Consider the following 18,662-nt stretch of genomic DNA (forward strand, 5'->3'; position numbering starts at 1 on the left):
TAGATTGATAATGGATTTTATTTTTTCTTTATTCTTTTGTTATTTTATTTTATTTTAATTTTGATTTTTAATCTTTTACGAAAAGATTTATTACTTTTTTTTGCACTTAAAAAAACTTCCTACGTTTGCCTCAACTTTGTTTTTCACGTTTCTTTCTTTTTATTTCTTTCTCTAGTTTCTTTTCCTTTTTTCAATTTTTCTATTTGGCTTCCTATTTTCTTGTTTCGATTCTTTTGTTACTTCCTGATCGTATAGGTTCTGTTGGTGGGTTTCGATTCTTAGCAGTAAGGTTTTATCGTTTCCTACTCTATTTTCTTGTGGGTTTGTTTGTTGGGTTTTTGGGGGTTGCAAAATTTCATTAGTATGGTATGAAATTTGTAAAATTTTATATTATCTAATTAATCCACTATGCTTTAAGAGAGGTTCAAGATGTGTTTGGTGTTCCTCCAATGACTTAGGATTTGCGTAGTAGTTGTTCATTCAACGGTAAGTGTGTGGATATGTTTTTCAACGGTTGTTCAAGTTTGATTGTGGCTGATTATTAGTTAGATCTCACGAATTAGTATTGAAATTGGTTGTGTTAATTGTCGATTTAGGTGTGGAATTGCTTGTGTTTGGGATTGTCTTCGAAAAATACCAGGTGTGTAACGAAAAACAGAAAAAAACATCGAACGAAGAGAGTGAAAAAACTACACAATCGACGCTACACGATAGTGTGCCAGGCCATGTACGACACATGATCGTATGACAGACTGTGTGATGGACCGTGTGTGACACACGGTCTAGGCTATTTGGGCCGTATGGACATTTTACGACATTCTATTAAACTGGGGTTCTAAGTAATAAAATTTACGACATTTTTCAAAGATTTCAAAAACTGGTTTACAACCATTTTACGTAACATTTCCAAATTTAGCCATAATTTCTAGGCCGGGTTTGAGTTTTTACATTTAATGGTATCAGAGCTAGGTTGTAAAACTTGAGTTGTAAAATTTTGGGTTCAAAATTTTGTGGAATTTTTTTTTCGAAGAAAAGCTATTTTTGTTTTAATCTGAAAAATAAGTATATGAATACCAAGTCTCCAGCGCTGATCTTGTAAGTACTTCTGACTTAGTTAAACTCTTAGTTTGAAAACTCTGAAATGATTAGAACTTTTCTGGACTAGTTAGATTGTAGTAAAACTCTTTAAGTTCTTCTGATAAACTTCTGAGCATAAAGTATATATTAATAAATACTAGAACTGATACATAAAAGTCTGTAACATAGATAAATTAAATATGAGTGCATGTGGAACTTGTGAAAGAGGTACCCATGGGCGTGGCGACCGCCGAAGGGGGCTTGAGCTGAATCGCCCTCGATGGACAGTATGCCTAATTTGGATACAAGTGAGACAACAGGGTATTACTGCTGAGACTGGGTCTCAAAGTCGCTCGGCTGGGGATGACGCATTGTTCCAAGTCATGCTGAGGGTTTTAGAGAGGGTTACTGGGCCCCGTTTTAGTTCTGGGAGCTGTGGGTCTGTAATTGAACGACTCCAGTCCAACGGTGCTGAATTATTTAGGGGTGTTATTGGAGTCTCCCCGACTGAGGCTGAATATTGGTTGGAGGCCATGGAGAGGATTATGAACGACATCGACTGCACCCATGAGCAAAAAAGGAAGGGTGTAGTATCTCTACTTTGCAACGAGGTATATCAATGGTGGTTGACAGTTGATGAGGGTACTCAGCCGGATCAGATTACTTTAGGATCATTTTAAGAGTGTCTTCCAGAGTAAATATGTGGGGGCGAGTTATGTGGATGCTCGTAGACGCGAGTTTATGAGTCTAACTCAAGGAGATAGGATTGTGCTCGAGTATGAGGCTAAATTCTTGAGATTGAACAGATAACTCGTGGGATGGTATAGAATGACTATGATAAGTGTATTCACTTCGAGGAAGGGTTGAGGGATATTCTTTGGGTAAGGATAGCTATGTAGAGGGAGCATATATTTAGTTTATTGGTGGATAATACGAGAATTGCTGAGGAGGTTAACCGCATTAAGCGCAAAAATAGGGACCGTGAAAGAGGTAAGAATAAGAGGATTCAGATCCCTCTAGTTCTGTTTCGAGGCCTAAGACACGGGCCAGATCTAATGGGCCTCTAAAAGTTGAGGTTCTTATTGCTCTTACTATGGTTCAGCCTTTTAGAGATTGTGGTAGACGCCATCTGGGCAAATTTTGGAGGAGGTTGGGAGCTTGTTTACGATGAGGTTCGATGGAGCACCGCATCAAGAATTGTTCGTAGCATTCTAATCAGGTGCAAACTCTAGTTTCGGATTTGGTTTAGCCCAGAGAGTAATACAGCAGCCACCTAGGGGCCGTGGTCTGGCTAGGGGTGGTAATTGCATGGGTAGAGGCCAAAGAGCATCGAGCAGATGTGGTAATCAGACTGAGGCTAGGTAGCCTACACTAGTTTATATGGCTAGGCGTCGCGAGGATAGAGACACTACAAATGTTATCGTCGATACATTTTTTATTTATATTGCTTCATATTTTGCTTTGATAGATATAAGATCAACACACTCCTATATAGTTAGTTCTGCTTCTGTGAATCTGGGTATGTCTGTAGAGCACTTCTAGAGAGTACCGCTGGAGATACAAGGGGTTGTGTTTCCGACTAATATAATGGAACTGCCATTTAGAGAATTCGATTTAATTCTGGGAATGGACTGGCTCATGAAACTTCGAGTCAGCTTGGATGGTGCTACGAAAAGAGTGTTTCTGAGATTTGAGGATGGTGTGGAAGTTTTTATAATCGACGAGCATCAGAATTACTTATCCAATGTAATCTCCGCTTTTATGGTTGAAAAGTTGGTTCGTAAAGGATGTGAGGCATTTTTTGCCTATGTGTGTGATTAAGCTTCTGCGAATTTGTCTGTTAGGGACATTTGAACTGTTAAGGAGTTTCCAGATGTCTTTCCCGAGGAGTTGTCGGGTTTGCCTCTGGATCGAAAGGTCGAGTTCAGTACTGAGATTCTACCAAGTGCAGCTTCAGTGTCCATTGCTCCTTACCGCATAGCATCGAAGGACTTATGGAACTAAAGGCTCAGCTTCAGCCCCAAAAAATTAAGTTTCAGATGTGTTGAATTTTTTCATTAGTTAGTACTTGCCTTAATGGTTAGGTGCCTTGTCCAAGTGCATGGATATGTTTTTGAAGGGTTGTTCAAGTTCAATTGTGGTCAATTATTAGTTAGATCTTGCGAATCAATACTGAAATTGGTTGTGTTAATTGTGAATTTAGGGTTGGGATTGCCCGTGTTTGGGATTGTCTTCGTAAAATACCAGGTGCGTAACAAAAAATACGAAAAACAACAAATTGGGAAAGCCAAAAATCTGCCTAGTTAATTTGTTTCACTGTATTCGATATTTATGATTGTTTAAATAATTGTTCGACTCACACTGAGCTTTTCGTAAGCTCACCCCCAATAGTGTTTAACTTTTCAGGTAAACCTCGAAATTAGGACCGGACTCGACATTCGGAGAATCACCTTGGACTATTCTTAATAAGTGTTATTAAATCTTTATTGGTTTTGGCTTGTAATTTTTAATTATTTTTGGTCTCTGGCTTGGTAACTTTTCTTTTGGGGATTTTTGCATGCATGGATTACTCAAGCATAATAACCGGATAATGCATGATATTTGACTTAAGTAAAATTTGATATTCTTCCCTAGTTTTCACTGTATTGCAAAAGAAACGTTTTTGAAAAAACAAATCGATAAGGAAACTAAGTTTCCAAAATGACTTGAAAAATGGTTTTTCCGTTGCATTAGTTTAACATCGAGTTTTTTTTAAAGAAGAGCGACAAGCAAATTTTTTTTCTAAAACAAAACTATCAACAATAAAATGAATCCTAAGTATACACGACCTAGTGAATGAATGCTTTTATGCTAACTAAAAGTACAACTATGATTTTGTCTAAAATGAGTTTATTTAAGGTCTTCAAAAGTTACGTAAGTTAGCTTAGTCATTTTGGTGGCTAATGTAGCCTTCTCACTCTAGCCATAACATTTAGGTCGGGTTTGGAAGGTTACACATACATTGGGCAACGATTGTTGTGCTCAATACCTCTCATTTTCCTTTCCACTTGATTAACAGACATTGCTTAAGAACCAACCAAATAAAAAATTGTACCCTCTAAGGTCCCTGGTATTTCCATGCCAATTTCCACACTTTATCTTTCGAAAAGCACGAGTCCTCCTTAAGCATCCTATAAGCACTCTTGATAGAGAAGGAGCTTGAAGAGGCACCTACCAAGCAACCACGTCATAACCTGCATAAGAGTGAGGGGGAGGAATGCTTACAATGTGCTCAATAATCTCTTCAGGTAGCCAAATTCGAAAGAGGTCTAGGTTCCATGATCCTTCCTCTGTGACCATTTCCTTGAGAAAGTAGTCAACATCAATATTATTTCCCAACACCAATGTTGGGAATCTAACTATCCTTCCAACATCTTATGCTAGATCCATCTCCTACTGACTAGAGTATGTTCTCACGAAGAAGGGGCCAAATCTTAGAAAGAGCTCTCCATAGAAAAGAGCATTTACCTTGGTTGATATTATCAGGAATGCCTTCCTCCAATTGGTATTTTGAGCTAAGTGTATGAACCCATAATGCCTCAGTGTTAGACAAGACACTGTACCCTAACTTTAGCGTGAAATATGTATTTTGATCCTTCAATTGTCTTAGTCCCAGTCCACCACAGGCCTTAGGTTGACAAATTGGTTGCCAATTGACAAGGGCTAACTTCTTGTTTCCTCTAGAACTCCCCTAAATAAATTGTCTGGTTATTCGTTTTATCTCCTTACAAACTCCTTGAGGGATCCTCATGGACTGCATAAAATAATTAGGAATTGTGAGAAGAACTGGTTGTACTAACGTTAATTTGCCATATAGAGAAAGTTGTCTCTCATCCCATCGCTAAAGTCTAGCCTTGACTTTATCCACCACAAACTTCAGGGGACTGTTAGTGATCCTTTGATGAAAAAGTGGAACGCACAAATATGTATCTATATTATGGACCTTGCGGATCCCAAGAACCCCACATAATCGAGTCCCAAAGTTTTCGTCAACCCTTTTTGAAAAATAAACATTCATCTTATAAGCATTAATCTAATGGCCAGAGAAAGCACACAATTTATCAAGAACAGATTTGATAAGTTTGGCCTGTTCCAAATCAGCTTTAACAAAAATCACTAGATCATCTACAAAAAAAAAAACAAATTGGAAAGACACGGTCCTGTTCTAAACAAGGAAATAGGAGCTCATTGACCAAAGCTAATGGAAGAATGGATGGTATACCCTAGCCATTCTATGCATAGGACAAAGAGATAAGGGGACAAAAGGGAACCACTGTCTTATACCCCTAACCAGATTAAACGTTTGATTTGGAACCCCATTCGATAGTATTTGCAATGGCATATTTGTCATTGTAGACATAATAACCTTTCAAAGAAACTCTAGGATACCTATCGCTTTGAGGGACACTATAATAAATTCCCATTACACCCTTTCGTAGGCTTTTTCCAAATCGATTTTGATAGCCAGCCATTTCTTGTTTTTACTTTTACTTCTCATGGAATAGATCACCTCTTTGTGCTAAGATGATATTGTCTATAATACTTCTCCCATCAATGAAACTTGCCTGTCCCGGGCCAATAATCCTAGGAAAGACCACCTTGAAACAATTAGCAATAACCTTCATGTCCAGCTTATAAAGCACTGAGCACAAGCTGGTTGGATGGAATTAAGAGAATATTTCAGGATTCGAGACCTTCGGGATAAGAACAATCAGTGTATTATTAAGTTCATTATAGATAGCTTGCCCAGTAAAGGCCTTCTGAACCTATGCACATATGGCCCCACCGATCTTATCCCACTGACTCTGAAAGAAAAAAGCATGAAAATCATCACTCCATAGAGCTTTCAACAGAGCCATGTCAAAAAGTGCAGTTTTGATATTTTCCTTAAATACCTCTTTATTCAAGAAAATAACATCGCTACGATCGAGATTAAGGAAAGAGTAAGGATGTAGCTCCATCATTCAATTTGACTATTCATCATACAATTTCTGGAAGAAATTATCTGCTTTGATTTAAGCTACCCTTCATCAAAGATCCAATCACCCTCCTCATTTTTCAAATTAGAAATCTGATTCTGTTTTCTTCTCAGAATTGTGAAAGAATGGAAAAATTTGGTATTCCAGTCTCCAAACTATAACCAATCGCAACAAGATTTTTGTTTCGACAATAACTCCTCATGATAAAGAACACTTTTTAATTTTTCACTCACTTGCAACTTTAACTAATGAGAAGTGATAGAGTCCATTCTTTCCAAGTCCCTTTGAAATTTAGACGGTTTCTATAACAAATGCCTTTAAAGAGAGCCAATATAACCATAGATATATTTATTTGAGTCTCTAATATTTAAGGTCAATTTTTGAAGAGTCTTTGCCATATTACCATTGAAGCGCCATCCTCTTGAGCACTAGCTCTCACATGTACATGTATAGGAGGCATATCTAGTAATCTACAATACACAAACACATAAACAAATAACAAACAGTGTGAGTGGCGGGGAAATGATCCAAGTCTCATTCCTAGAAGAAGCTATAGAATTAAAGGTAATGTGTTCCCATTCCTACCCCACATGCATCACAATCAAGAGACATTTCATGCAATTCAAACATTCAACATAGTTTAATCACTTCGGTTTCCAAGATTCATGGGTTGTGAAACCTCAATCAACAAATCAACAACAATCACCTAGGTTCGAGAGTTATTCTAGGCTCTGATACCACCAAATGTAACACCCCATACCTAACTTAGACACGAGGCTGAATATCGAGATGTCACACCACTGTCTCACATCGATTTCATTGTAATTATCAGACTTGAAATACATGCAGTTTCATTTTATTTTAATTATTCTAGGATATGAAAATATCAAGTCATGCAAGCTTAGTTTAGCGTTTAATCATACTAACATATGACAAACAAACATAAAATGTACATATATCGAGCATTGGGACCACTTAGTAAATTTTTCCAAAAAATGTTTCATAGGTATTGATATCGTCTCTATGGTATTGACATTTCCTTTAAGTGGTTTCGATACCACCTAGAAAATCGATACCAAACTAGCATTTTGTTTCTTGCCAAATTTCAAAACATCATAAAATATCAGTACCTTTTGCAAGGTATCGATAATTATACCACGAGTATTGATACTCGGGCCAAGGTATCGATACCAGATTGATATTTTGACTCCCTACATTTGAAAACACAGATGTATCATTCTAAAATCCTTAATATCACTACCTCTGCTTCAAGTTACAAAAATTCATCATGTTAGAGCATTTAAATCATTCAAACTTAGTCCCTAAACATCATGCTTCATTCACCTAGTCATATACGCATCAAAATGTCTACACAATAAACCAAACACCATGTCCAAGCTCACAAGCTTCCCAAACATACACAATATACAAATAATCCTTAATACATCTTAATAAACCAATATAAATGTCTACCATGTTGCCCTTTTTCCCTAGAATTAGAATAAACAAAACACCTGCTGTAAAGAGTAAAGAATGGCTTGGATCAATTTCTCGACGGCCATACCTCTCACACTAGGAACGCAAGTACTCTGGAAAGGATAAAATAGAGTGGGTGAGCTTAACAAGCTCAGTGAATGCCCAAAACAACCACTATGCAAACAAGTCATCACGGATCAGCCAAACAACACACAACTTATTCGTAAAACATCATTAACTAAGTGACATGATTCACATATTTAGTCATATTCCATGCATTCTTTTACACCTTATTCATATGAACGTTTAGGCATACATATATCAAATTTTTGACACACATCAATCACATATAAGCACATATAGTTACATTTAGTCATATTAGTCACAGTGTATGATACTTTGTCTCTTGAGTTTATGAAACATAAAGTGGACTCTATCACCACACATCGGATACATGGATCTCCAACACACCACACATAGACTCGTAGAGTCAAACATATCCCATAAGCGAAGCATATAGCTAATGCTCTCCAACACACCACACATACATATCCCAGTGAATGGACCTTGGCTCACATTCCCTTATCTCTCCAAAACTATCCCTTGGCCTCAACGCCCCATATATCACAATCACAAATAAGTGAGTACTCACAATCCTATGGCATGCCAACTATATCCAACGATTTCATTAAGACACAAGGCCAAAATATCCATAATGTCATCAAATATTACTTACCCATTATCCGCTCGTATTCATCGCATAATCATATCATTAGCACATTATACACACCGTCACATGGCATGAATAACATACCCTCATATTTACCGTCACAATAGTCATCCCAACATGTTCATATTTCATCACATCATAATCCTCTTTATCACCATTCACAAACATATTTATCACATATTTAGCATAGGTAAAAGAACACTTACACTCGAAATTTAGAGAAGGGGTTTAGGCTACCTCTAAATTCCCAAATACACAATGAATCGCTTACAAGTAGCTATTCCAAAACACTTACCGAAATATTCGCTTTTGCTGAAAAACCAAAAGCTTAGACAAGCTTCCCTTTACCGTTATCTCTACTCGTTGAAGATCCTATCAAATCAGACACTTCAACAAGACAAACCACACATATTCAGTCAATAAACCACCTCAAACAACCACAAACACAAGCTTAAGCTACATTCTTCTCTAGCCAACACCTTTAGCACAACAAACTTAAAATTCGAATAACTCAGTCTACGCTTAATCTTTTTGCATGAAATGAATTCCATTCATCTACATATTTATCTACGACTAATTCCCAACCTTTAAACTTCACAAAACTATGCGTTTTAAGGTATCAAAATTTTCTGACAAATTTTGGCCATTTCAACAAAAATTCATTAAAACCCGAGAAATCCTTGACGAAACTTCAAAGTTACTTTAGAAAGCTTCTAATTAGGTTAAAACTAATTTAAAAACAGTCTAAAGCTAAATTTTTATCCACAAACTCGAAATTCACCATTAAAGACCCAATTTTCAACTTTTACCTAAAACATGATTTTAATAGCTAAAAGTTCAGTTTAAGGAACTAGATAACATTTAAAACTAATAGAAAAATGATGTATTACCCTTGACGAAAGGAAAATGGAGTTTTTGACACAAATTCGAGAAATCCACGCTCAAGAAATATGATGAAATTGGTCAGAATTTTAGGTGTTTTCTTGGAATATTTTGAAGATAAATGGCTTGGGAATTGATAGACATCAAAAGGGAGAAGATTTAGAAACCAAAATTAATGAAGAGAGCTTGAGAGAGCAAAAACGACACAAGCAAGAATAGAGCAAAACTTTTCACGTGAAACAAGCTGGGAATGGGGGTTTTAGGTTGATTTTGAAAAATTGGTTTAATTGCTTCATAAAGACTCATAGCTTTGACCTTTTACAAATCAGACCCTGTTCTAAAATTAAAGACATTTAATACTAAATTCTAGAAATTTACTTAACTTTATGAAAACTATTGTCGAAAACATTATCGAGTACCAACCTTACGAAATTCTGAACTCATATAGGCCAAAATTTCTAAAATACCCCTAAAACTTCTAGGCCCTATTCTAGGGTGTGACCGAGAGGAATTAAAATTAAGGTTAACATTTCAATTGATTCTAAATTATTAAGGGTAGAAGTAAAGTCCTGCGCATACCTCTTCCCTAAGTTTTTATAGACTAGCCCAACTTCATCATGGCCCACTCTCTCATTGACACCAGTCTTCACCCCCATCGACATAATAGGCCCCACCTGGGCCTCAATCACCATCTCAACGCTTCAGCTTGCCCCAAGCCTTTTCTCTAAATATTTGTTAGATTTTCTTGTAACCCTTGTGCCTGTGACAACTGCTGCCAAAGTTTCCTTTTCTTCAATCCCTTTACCCAAAATTAACTCCCCAGATCCACCATTAGCGCCTATTGTTTCTCCCAAACCATTTAGGGCTAAGAATCTTGAGCATGTGGATGTTGTTCCAATCATCTTATCCTTGGAACCCGATGAATCACTTCTTCCATGCCGTAATTTTTGCTCTACCATCATCCATGGCCATTACACTGTTTTGACCTCCCCCACTACTCTGATTTTGGCCTCTCTTGGTTCAACAACAGCTGCCTCTTTTCCCCTTTCACAGATCGGGTCAATGGGATGCAAAGGGCATAGCTCTTTCACATTTCTGTACTTGTCGCAAGAGAAGCATATCGTCGGGAGGGATTCGCATTTCACGTGTTGAATCTTTCCATTCACCAGCACCTAAGAAAAAAGCAGCTTATTGAGGTTGATGAATACCGCAATTCTGGCAAAGCGACATTGAGCTCTATTATCAGATTTGAAATCAAACTTTGCTACTTTGCATATCATGCCCCCAATTGCCTCAAGGATCCCCTTCTTGTACATGAATCCTGGAAGTCCCGGTAGCCGGATCCAAGCCATAACCACGCTTGGGTATGATTGTAGCGAGGAGAAATCTTTGGTCCATGGTTGGACCGGAAGATACGTACCATATATAATCCATGGCCCCTACATGAAGACTTTCTCATAGCCATCAAAGCACTGAAAACTTAGCCAAGTAGTAGCCATTTTCAATATCCATGAGTTGAAATGGTTTTGACAGCTTCCAAAGGCTACTAATCCTATTGTGAAGAGCATTGTATCCAACACTTTGACCCAAGATTTTTAGAACTACCGTCTTCTCCATTTCCTTGTAAAGGATCTACTTGATTCTATAAAAAAAATCTATTTTCGGAATCCCATTAACAGTAGATCTTATCACATCTCCCTCTAATAAAGACTAGATCACCATCATTATTGCCGCCAGTAGCCATATGGTCTTTGACAGAATCAACTGATCCAACCCCTAAGAGTTTTCTCCTTCCAAGATGTCACCGGAGATGATTCAAGATCCATACCCATATCGACCTCCGCCTCATCCTAGCCTTCCTTAAACCTTACTTTTTTAGTGTTCTGATCCTTGGAAAAATGAGATTCACCACCACCATCATCGCTAAGAGTGTTTGTCATTTTTGCTACAATTAAACTAAATTCTTTTTATTTCTTTTAATATTTTTTTATTATTTTAATTTTAAATTATGTCACATAAGATTTAATGTATAATTTAACGGTTAAATTAGAGATTTTAAAATCAATTAAAATAAGAGTTATAATTTAAAAATGTTTGGTGCAATTGAGTTAATATTTTTAAATTATTTAATAATAATTGTGCTTTTCTCTTATTGCTGCAATAAATGTTACAATTACTGTTTGTTTTTTTCGGTTAGCTTCCGTTGTTAATGATTTTTAACATGATTGAGGGTAACAAAAACTAAGTTTCTCACAAACGATACCATTTATTCAAACTACAAACTGTCAAACTGATGACACATTAGACGATAGTAGTAGCAATCTTTATTAATGGATGTCACTTTATTTTAATACTAGTGCAAATTAACAACACAATATAAATTCCACGCTAGTGTTGACAAATGACAGCCCCATCACAACATAATCTAAATTATTGTTTTATCAGTTTTGCCTTCATAGTTGTCTTAACACCCGGCTCGATAAAAGCCTCAGCTTTTATTCCCGATAGGTCGCAGCAACTTTTGGGTCCACAATTCTCCGACTCCAAATTGCATTTGATTTGATCCCAATCAACGACATCTGAAAGAGGAAGGATATTTGTATAGACCTGCAATTGATTTCGTACGTAATTAATCCATATATTTATTGTTTCAATAATTAAATATATGATATAATAATAAATTTAATTTTAAAGTTTACATTTTGTATAAATTGGCTTATTTTTAGTTAAATTTGATCCTTAACATTTTATAAGAGTCAAATAATTTTTATAATAGAAATGTTGACTAAAATATTAATTTTAATATTTTGTTGGAGTGGCAACATGTATAACAATCTATGTACACATCATATTAACATAACACTATTTGTCTTATATGTACTATTCAAAATTATTCAAAAATAAAAGAAAACAAAATTATAAATTATAAAAGTTCATAAAAAAAGCATGGAGTACACATGGATTGTCATGCAAGTTACCGTGTTTAAAAATTTAACATTTTAATTAGTATTCTCATTAAAAAACATAATTTCAATTCAAAATATTGGTGGTTTAATTTGACTTTTATAAAAGGTTAAAAGTTAAATTTAACTAAAAAAATTAAATAGACAAAAAAATTATAGCATTATGGAAATAGATCAGCAGCACCTTGTTGTCATTGCATGGTCCATTTTTCCAAGCAATAATCCACTTTAGCTCAGGCTCTAGATTATTTTCTTTAATAACAAATGAAAAACCACAACTGGAACCTATATTATCACCATAGTGAAAGAACGCATAGGCAACATCAGCAGCTACAATAAATGGCGGAAATGGCGCCGGAGCAGCGAAAACCAAGCCATGGAAAGAGCACACCTCATCTAGTTCTACTTTGTCTAAACCTTTGCAAAATTTAGGAGCCACCCAAAAGTTGCACAGTGTCCCCCTTTCAAAGACACACGAAACCTCTTCAGAACCCTTTTTTGATTCCATTTCTTTTGCTTCTGCTTTGATATTTGTTTAGTGCTATACATAAACACATACTTATATACTAGTTTTGCATGACATGACAAGAAGCCGGTTGGTAGAATTAAATTTATCATTATTTCTTTATAAATGTATATATATTATTTTTATGTAAGATCCATGCTTATTACTTACATTTCATTTCCTTTGCAAGTTTTATAACAATTAAGCCAAGTGACGGCATTTTTAAATAATATGACCAATTCATATGGCTATTCTCATGTTGAACTAAAACTTTCAAGTCAGTTATCTATATTATATATAAGGGTGGGATGACATTTATATCCCTCTAACTATCAAGCCTCTGTTTTTGTTTCCAAGTTTTGAAATATTGACATTACTCATTTCTCATTATATTTAAATTGTGTTATAAAATAATGAAAAGGAATAAGGGATAGAAAAATAAAGAGATAAGAATATATGTGATTTAATTTTAGTTTCTGTTCTGTTCAACACTGCGATTCAACTTTTCTTGTAATAATAAAAATATATATGAGATTTAAATAATATTTTTCAAAGTCTATATTTATAAATATAACAAGTATGATGATATAAAATTTTATTTTTAATAGACATTAGAGTTCTAAGTATAACAATTTTTTATTCTAATATACATTCAATTTATAATGAAAATATATTTATAACACTCCTTTTGAATGTCCATTATAAATAATATACTTCACTAAAATATTTAGTAATATAAAATAGATAACTTCTATAACATTCACATGTTTTAAAAACAAAATATATAATTTAAAGTATATCAAATAAGCATAACAAAAACTATTCTAAAGAAATAAAAGATGCATGTTGAATAATAAAAAGAAACAAACATAAAGTAATTTTAATTATCTCCATCTCTAATAAAATAATAAATTATTTAATCATGATCCTTAAAAGTCTTTTGTTTCTAGATATGTCAAACCATTCAAAGCCATGGGAGTTATCATTCTTTGTATGTCAAATATGTTTAACATTCTACATTATCCCCTTTGATAGAATCTTGATAGGATTTAATGAAATGTTTAGGTATATGACATGTACATGACTAGTGACCTTTCATATCACATCAATAATATAAGTCATCTCCACTTTTTAAAAGTTCTCTTGAGAATTTATTTTTCCATTTTTGGTGGTGAGAATAATTATTATAACCATCTCTTTGATAGTTAAGTATTGCCGCATTGGCTTCAGGGAATGGAGCAGATTTAGTAGGATGGGCTTGATGATTTTTCATTACTAGCTCGTTATTTTGTCCAACCACAAATAGACATGATATTAATTCAAAATATTTTTAAAACATTTATCATGATATTGCTGCTGTAAAAGCACATTTGAAGCATGAAAAGTTGAGAAGTTTTTTGTAGCAAGCCCTCATTAGTAATATTCTCCCTACACTATTTTAATTGCAAACTTACCTTGCATATAGCAAAGCTATGCTTACTCGTAGTTTTTAAATCTTGTAACCATTGGTGCATCCAATCATAATGAGTTTTAGGTAGAATTATTTTTTTATGGATCCTTTATAGTCAAATATTTTGCTTTCAACCTTTTATGGAGATGACGACGAATAGGGGTAAGCGTTCGATCGAATCAAATCGAATTTAATGAAAAAATTTTGAGTTAATCGAGTTGACAAATCTTATTTTATCATCTTAAATCCATTTGAAATTTTCTCGAATCGAATCGAGTGAGATGAAATTCGAATCGAATCGAATATATTTGTTCGAGTTAAATTTAAAAAATGACTTTAGGTCCTTATAGCCACTGCTACCCACCGTAATCAAATTTGTTATTAACTTTCATCCCATCATAATTTATTTATTAATCTTTTATATATAGGTTAGTTTATTTGCTTGCTTAGTTGCTTCAATTATCTTTTGATTCTTGTCACCATGTATTTTGAAATTAAAAATATATTAAATGTAAAAATGTGATTTTTTAATAAAAGTTATTTTAAAGATAAAATGTGAAATTGATACCAACAGAAAATTTTAACACAAATATTTTATGGCATCATCAATAATTCAATTTTAAAAGAAATTGATAAAGATTCAGCATGATCAAACAATCAAATAATATAAATAATACAAAATGTAAAATTTAATTCAATAATATAAATAGTAGACATAAATTCAAAAAAAATGTTTTTGGAGTTTGGGGGGAAGTAAAAGTTTTGCGTGAAAGCAAAAGGAAAAAAACTTTTGGGAGAAAGTAAAAGGAAAAAAAAATTTGTGGGTTTGGAGGGAAGTAACAGTTTTGGGGAGAAAATAAAAGGAAAAAAGTTTTGGGGGAACTAAAATTTTTAAGAAAATAAAAGGGAAAAAATTTTGGGGGTTTGGGGGGAAGTAATTTTTTTAAGGGAAAGTAAAAGTTTTGGGGAGAAAGTAAAAGAAAAAAAAGTCTTGGGGAGAAAATAAAAGGAAAAAAGTTTTGAGGGTTTAGGGGGAAGTAAAATTTTTGGGGCAAAATAAAAGAGTTAGGGGTGGGGAAAGAGAAGTAAAATGGTTTGATATTTGGTTTATTCGAATTATTTGAGTTATTCACATTCAAAAATTCAACTCAATTCAAACTCGAAATTCAAAAAAAATTCTAGTTGATTCGATTAACTTGATTAATTCAATTTGAATAGTTAAAATTTAATTTTTTTATTTTTTCGAGTTGAACCAAATTTTGCTCACCCCTAATGATGAGAAATATCATGGCTTTGGATTTATTTTAGTTGGATGACTCATTACCTTGTATAATTGTATTCTCAAGACCTTTAGCATTTAGATGATTTTAAACATTAAGTGTGTAACAATTGTTTTTCAATGGTACCAAAATGGTGGTTTTGAAATCTCATTTTATTAATATTTATGAGTTTATTATAGTATTATACTAATTTTGGTCCGTAATTTTATTAAATGGTTAGTAATTAAGGTATAATGACTAAATCATAATAACTGTAAAAGTTAATTGCATTTGACTTTTAAGTGTCAAAAGGCTTAATTAGTAAATGTGCAAGGATTTATATAGCAATTATGCCATGTCCTATTATAGTGGACGGTTGGAGCATGTATTTTGGCTTTGTTTTGTTAATTATTAATTTAAATGAATAAAATGATAATAATAACAGTAAAAAAAAACCAAAGCGGAAGGAAAGAGAATTTTTATTCATATCCTTGTTCACTGTTTGAACTCTATTGAAGAAGAGAAAGAAAGCTTCGAACTCTCCTAAGGATTTGGCCCTTGCATGTAAGTCTTATTTGAGTCCGTTTTTCGTAAATTTTATGTTTTTGAGATTATTCTAACACGATTTAGCTAACTCATATATTCGTTTTCAAAACTGTCAAAGTATGTAAAACTTACCATGATTGTTTGTTGAAGCTTTTAATGCTAGATTGGTTAGATGTTGAGGTGGAAATGAAAACAGAACTAATTTGTAAAGTTAATTATTAGTTTTGAGTATATGGACTAAAATGAAAATAATTTGAAATTACTATGTAATTTTAGTAATTATAGGTATTAAAGGGTTGTAGATGGATGTGATTGAAATTGAATTGAAAATCGGGGTTTAAATGTGAAAGATATGATAGTTTTAGTTTTAGGGACTAAATTGAATAAAATGTGAAACTTTAGGAACTTACATAAAATGAATTGGATTTTCATATGCATGAAATAAAATTTTATAAGACATTTTAATATGATAATTGAAATAAATTACCGTATAGATCAAGATTTGAATCAACCGGTAGATAATTGTAGAAAAGGGAAAATTGTAAATTAGCCCTGACATTTCAATTATTGCCAATTTTATATGGTAAGCTCATATGGTTTAGTTTTTTTTTATATAAATTGAATGTATATGTTTGAATGGTGAATTTATTTTAATTGAATGTACTTGAAATCATTTGCAAATTGGTACAAAATGTGAGAAATGGATGAACATAAGGTATGATAGGATACAATTGACATGCCAATCAGGTTAGTTGTGTGCTTGTACGGGTTTACACTTCGGTGCCATTGTTTGTACTTCAGTGCCACTATTTGCTCTTCGGTGCCTTGGAGTAGTGTAGTGCCCGCTTATCCATATTTGTTATTTGGAGTTCAATGTGCTAAACATCTTAAATGAATATGTATGTGTATGTATATGATCGGCTTTTTTGTACATGAGGTATATGTTTTGTAGTTCTGATTGGATTGTACTGAATTAAATCGTATTGAATGAATTGATGAGTTATATGACTAGTATACGAAATGCTCACCTTGTAACACCCTAAATCTGGCCTAGACGTTATGGCCAAATCTAAAAATGTTACAAAGAAGGGTTTTGAAACGAAACTTTCATGTTAAAATTTCACATATTAATTGTTACTAAAAGAGTCCACTTTTTCGGAAAAACTTATTATACTCTTTAGTGAAACCGTCATTTATTTTCCTTTTAAGTAAAACATAAATTTACAGCGGAAGTTTGTAAATCGTTATAGTTGAAAACCGAGCTTGTATTTTCAAAAAAATTTGTTTGCGTAAAATCGTTGTTTGCCAAACGTCGTAGTTTAAAAATCAAAACTCATCCAAAACCAAAATTATAAACAACAGTCCAGAGAGTCCCAAAATTACAAAGCTCTCAAAGAAAATCCCGAAAATTAAATAATTTAATAATTAAAAATAATTTTTCGGTCTAGTGGTCACTGCTGTGCCTCCGTCACACCAACCCGCCTATGAGGATTACCTGAACAGAATAGACAAACAAATGTGATTATTTAAAAACATAGTGTGTAACTAAACAGAGTCATGCATACACATGAATTTAGATTTCTCAGAATATCATAATAGAAGCAGACATTAGTCCTTAACAGAACCAGATCATATCACAATCGGATTATCAAAAACATACAGATATGCAAAGCCCTACCCCTATCCTCTACACACCATCTCTAACCATCCCAACACACCATATGGGGTATAAAACACCCATTCATCCCTACACACCACATAGTGTCCTCACGACACTTACGGGAATAGTTTGTAGTCAAGCTGCCAGTATACCGGTGAAATGTCGCCTCATAGAATACTTCCTCCACATATACAAATCCCACCCCATATACAGATGTAGAATAAAAATATACAGATATGACAGAGTTAACATGTCCCGCATGCTCATATACAGATAATATACATGCTATTACGAACTAGTCAAATCATACATATCAATTTCTAAATGTTCAACTCAGTTTATCAGAATAGCAGATATCATGCATTAGGGTTTGTTTTTCCTTATCGACCCTACGGAAGGCCAATGGTTGATCGGAACGACGTATGTGCCTTAGGAAAAATTTTAGAATTTTGGGCCCACATGCCCGTGTGGGCCCACATGCCCAAATTTGTGTTGCCCGTGTGGCCCACACGGCCTAGCCCATTGCCCACACACCCGTGTCACCTACATGCCCAAATCAGCCTAGCCCGTGTGACCCACACGGCCACACACTCGCTGGTCTCACAACAGTGTGTAACACACGGCCGGGCACACACCCGTGTGGCGTCGACAAGCTACTTTTTTGGCTTTTGTAAAACCTCATTTTTTCATGTTTTCGTTACACACCTAGTTTGTTTTCGATGCAAAAACAACCCCGAGGCCATCGAACCCTAAAAGCAACATTCTAATGTCCAATTTCAGTAAAAATTTACGAAACTCAAACAAAATTATTCCAAAAACAAGTCCTCACAACAACATTCAACGCACTTGCACACTTACCGTCAATGAATAGGAAACCTCCAATGCTCAATTCACTGCAGGAGCACTCCTTGTTTCTTGCCTTTCCCCTAACCGAAAGTTAAACCAAAAACTCCCATTAAACACTAGCCAAGAAACATTAAAACCATATCTACACAAGACTTACTAGAACGAACGCAATCAGAAGTTGCACAAAATAAGACGAATTGGAGTAACAATATTGATAAACAAGAGTAACACACACTTGATTTGAAACTCG

The 18,662-nt window shown here is 34.3% G+C and overlaps 1 protein-coding gene across 1 annotated transcript; it reads right to left on the reverse strand.

Moving 5' to 3' along the window:
• Positions 1 to 11,429: 11,429 nt before the first annotated feature.
• Positions 11,430 to 12,663, reverse strand: LOC105767505 (uncharacterized). Its single transcript, XM_012587061.2, has 2 exons — positions 12,331 to 12,663; positions 11,430 to 11,790 (listed from the first exon to the last, which is right to left on the reverse strand). Exons 1-2 carry the CDS (start codon positions 12,652 to 12,654, stop codon positions 11,614 to 11,616), a joined length of 501 nt encoding a protein of 166 aa, XP_012442515.1. The 5' UTR covers positions 12,655 to 12,663; the 3' UTR covers positions 11,430 to 11,613.
• Positions 12,664 to 18,662: the final 5,999 nt, after the last annotated feature.

Source organism: Gossypium raimondii, chromosome 5, assembly GCF_025698545.1.
Source record: "Gossypium raimondii isolate GPD5lz chromosome 5, ASM2569854v1, whole genome shotgun sequence".
NCBI classification, from domain to species: domain Eukaryota; kingdom Viridiplantae; phylum Streptophyta; class Magnoliopsida; order Malvales; family Malvaceae; genus Gossypium; species Gossypium raimondii.

Bases quoted from the DNA above. Each gene is read 5' to 3' on its own strand.
- LOC105767505 (XM_012587061.2), bottom strand. From the start codon at position 12,654: ATGGAATCAAAAAAGGGTTCTGAAGAGGTTTCGTGTGTCTTTGAAAGG. The intron at 11,791-12,330 runs GTGCTGCTGATC...AATCAATTGCAG, and splicing joins GACCATGCAATGACAACAAG to GTCTATACAAATATCCTTCC.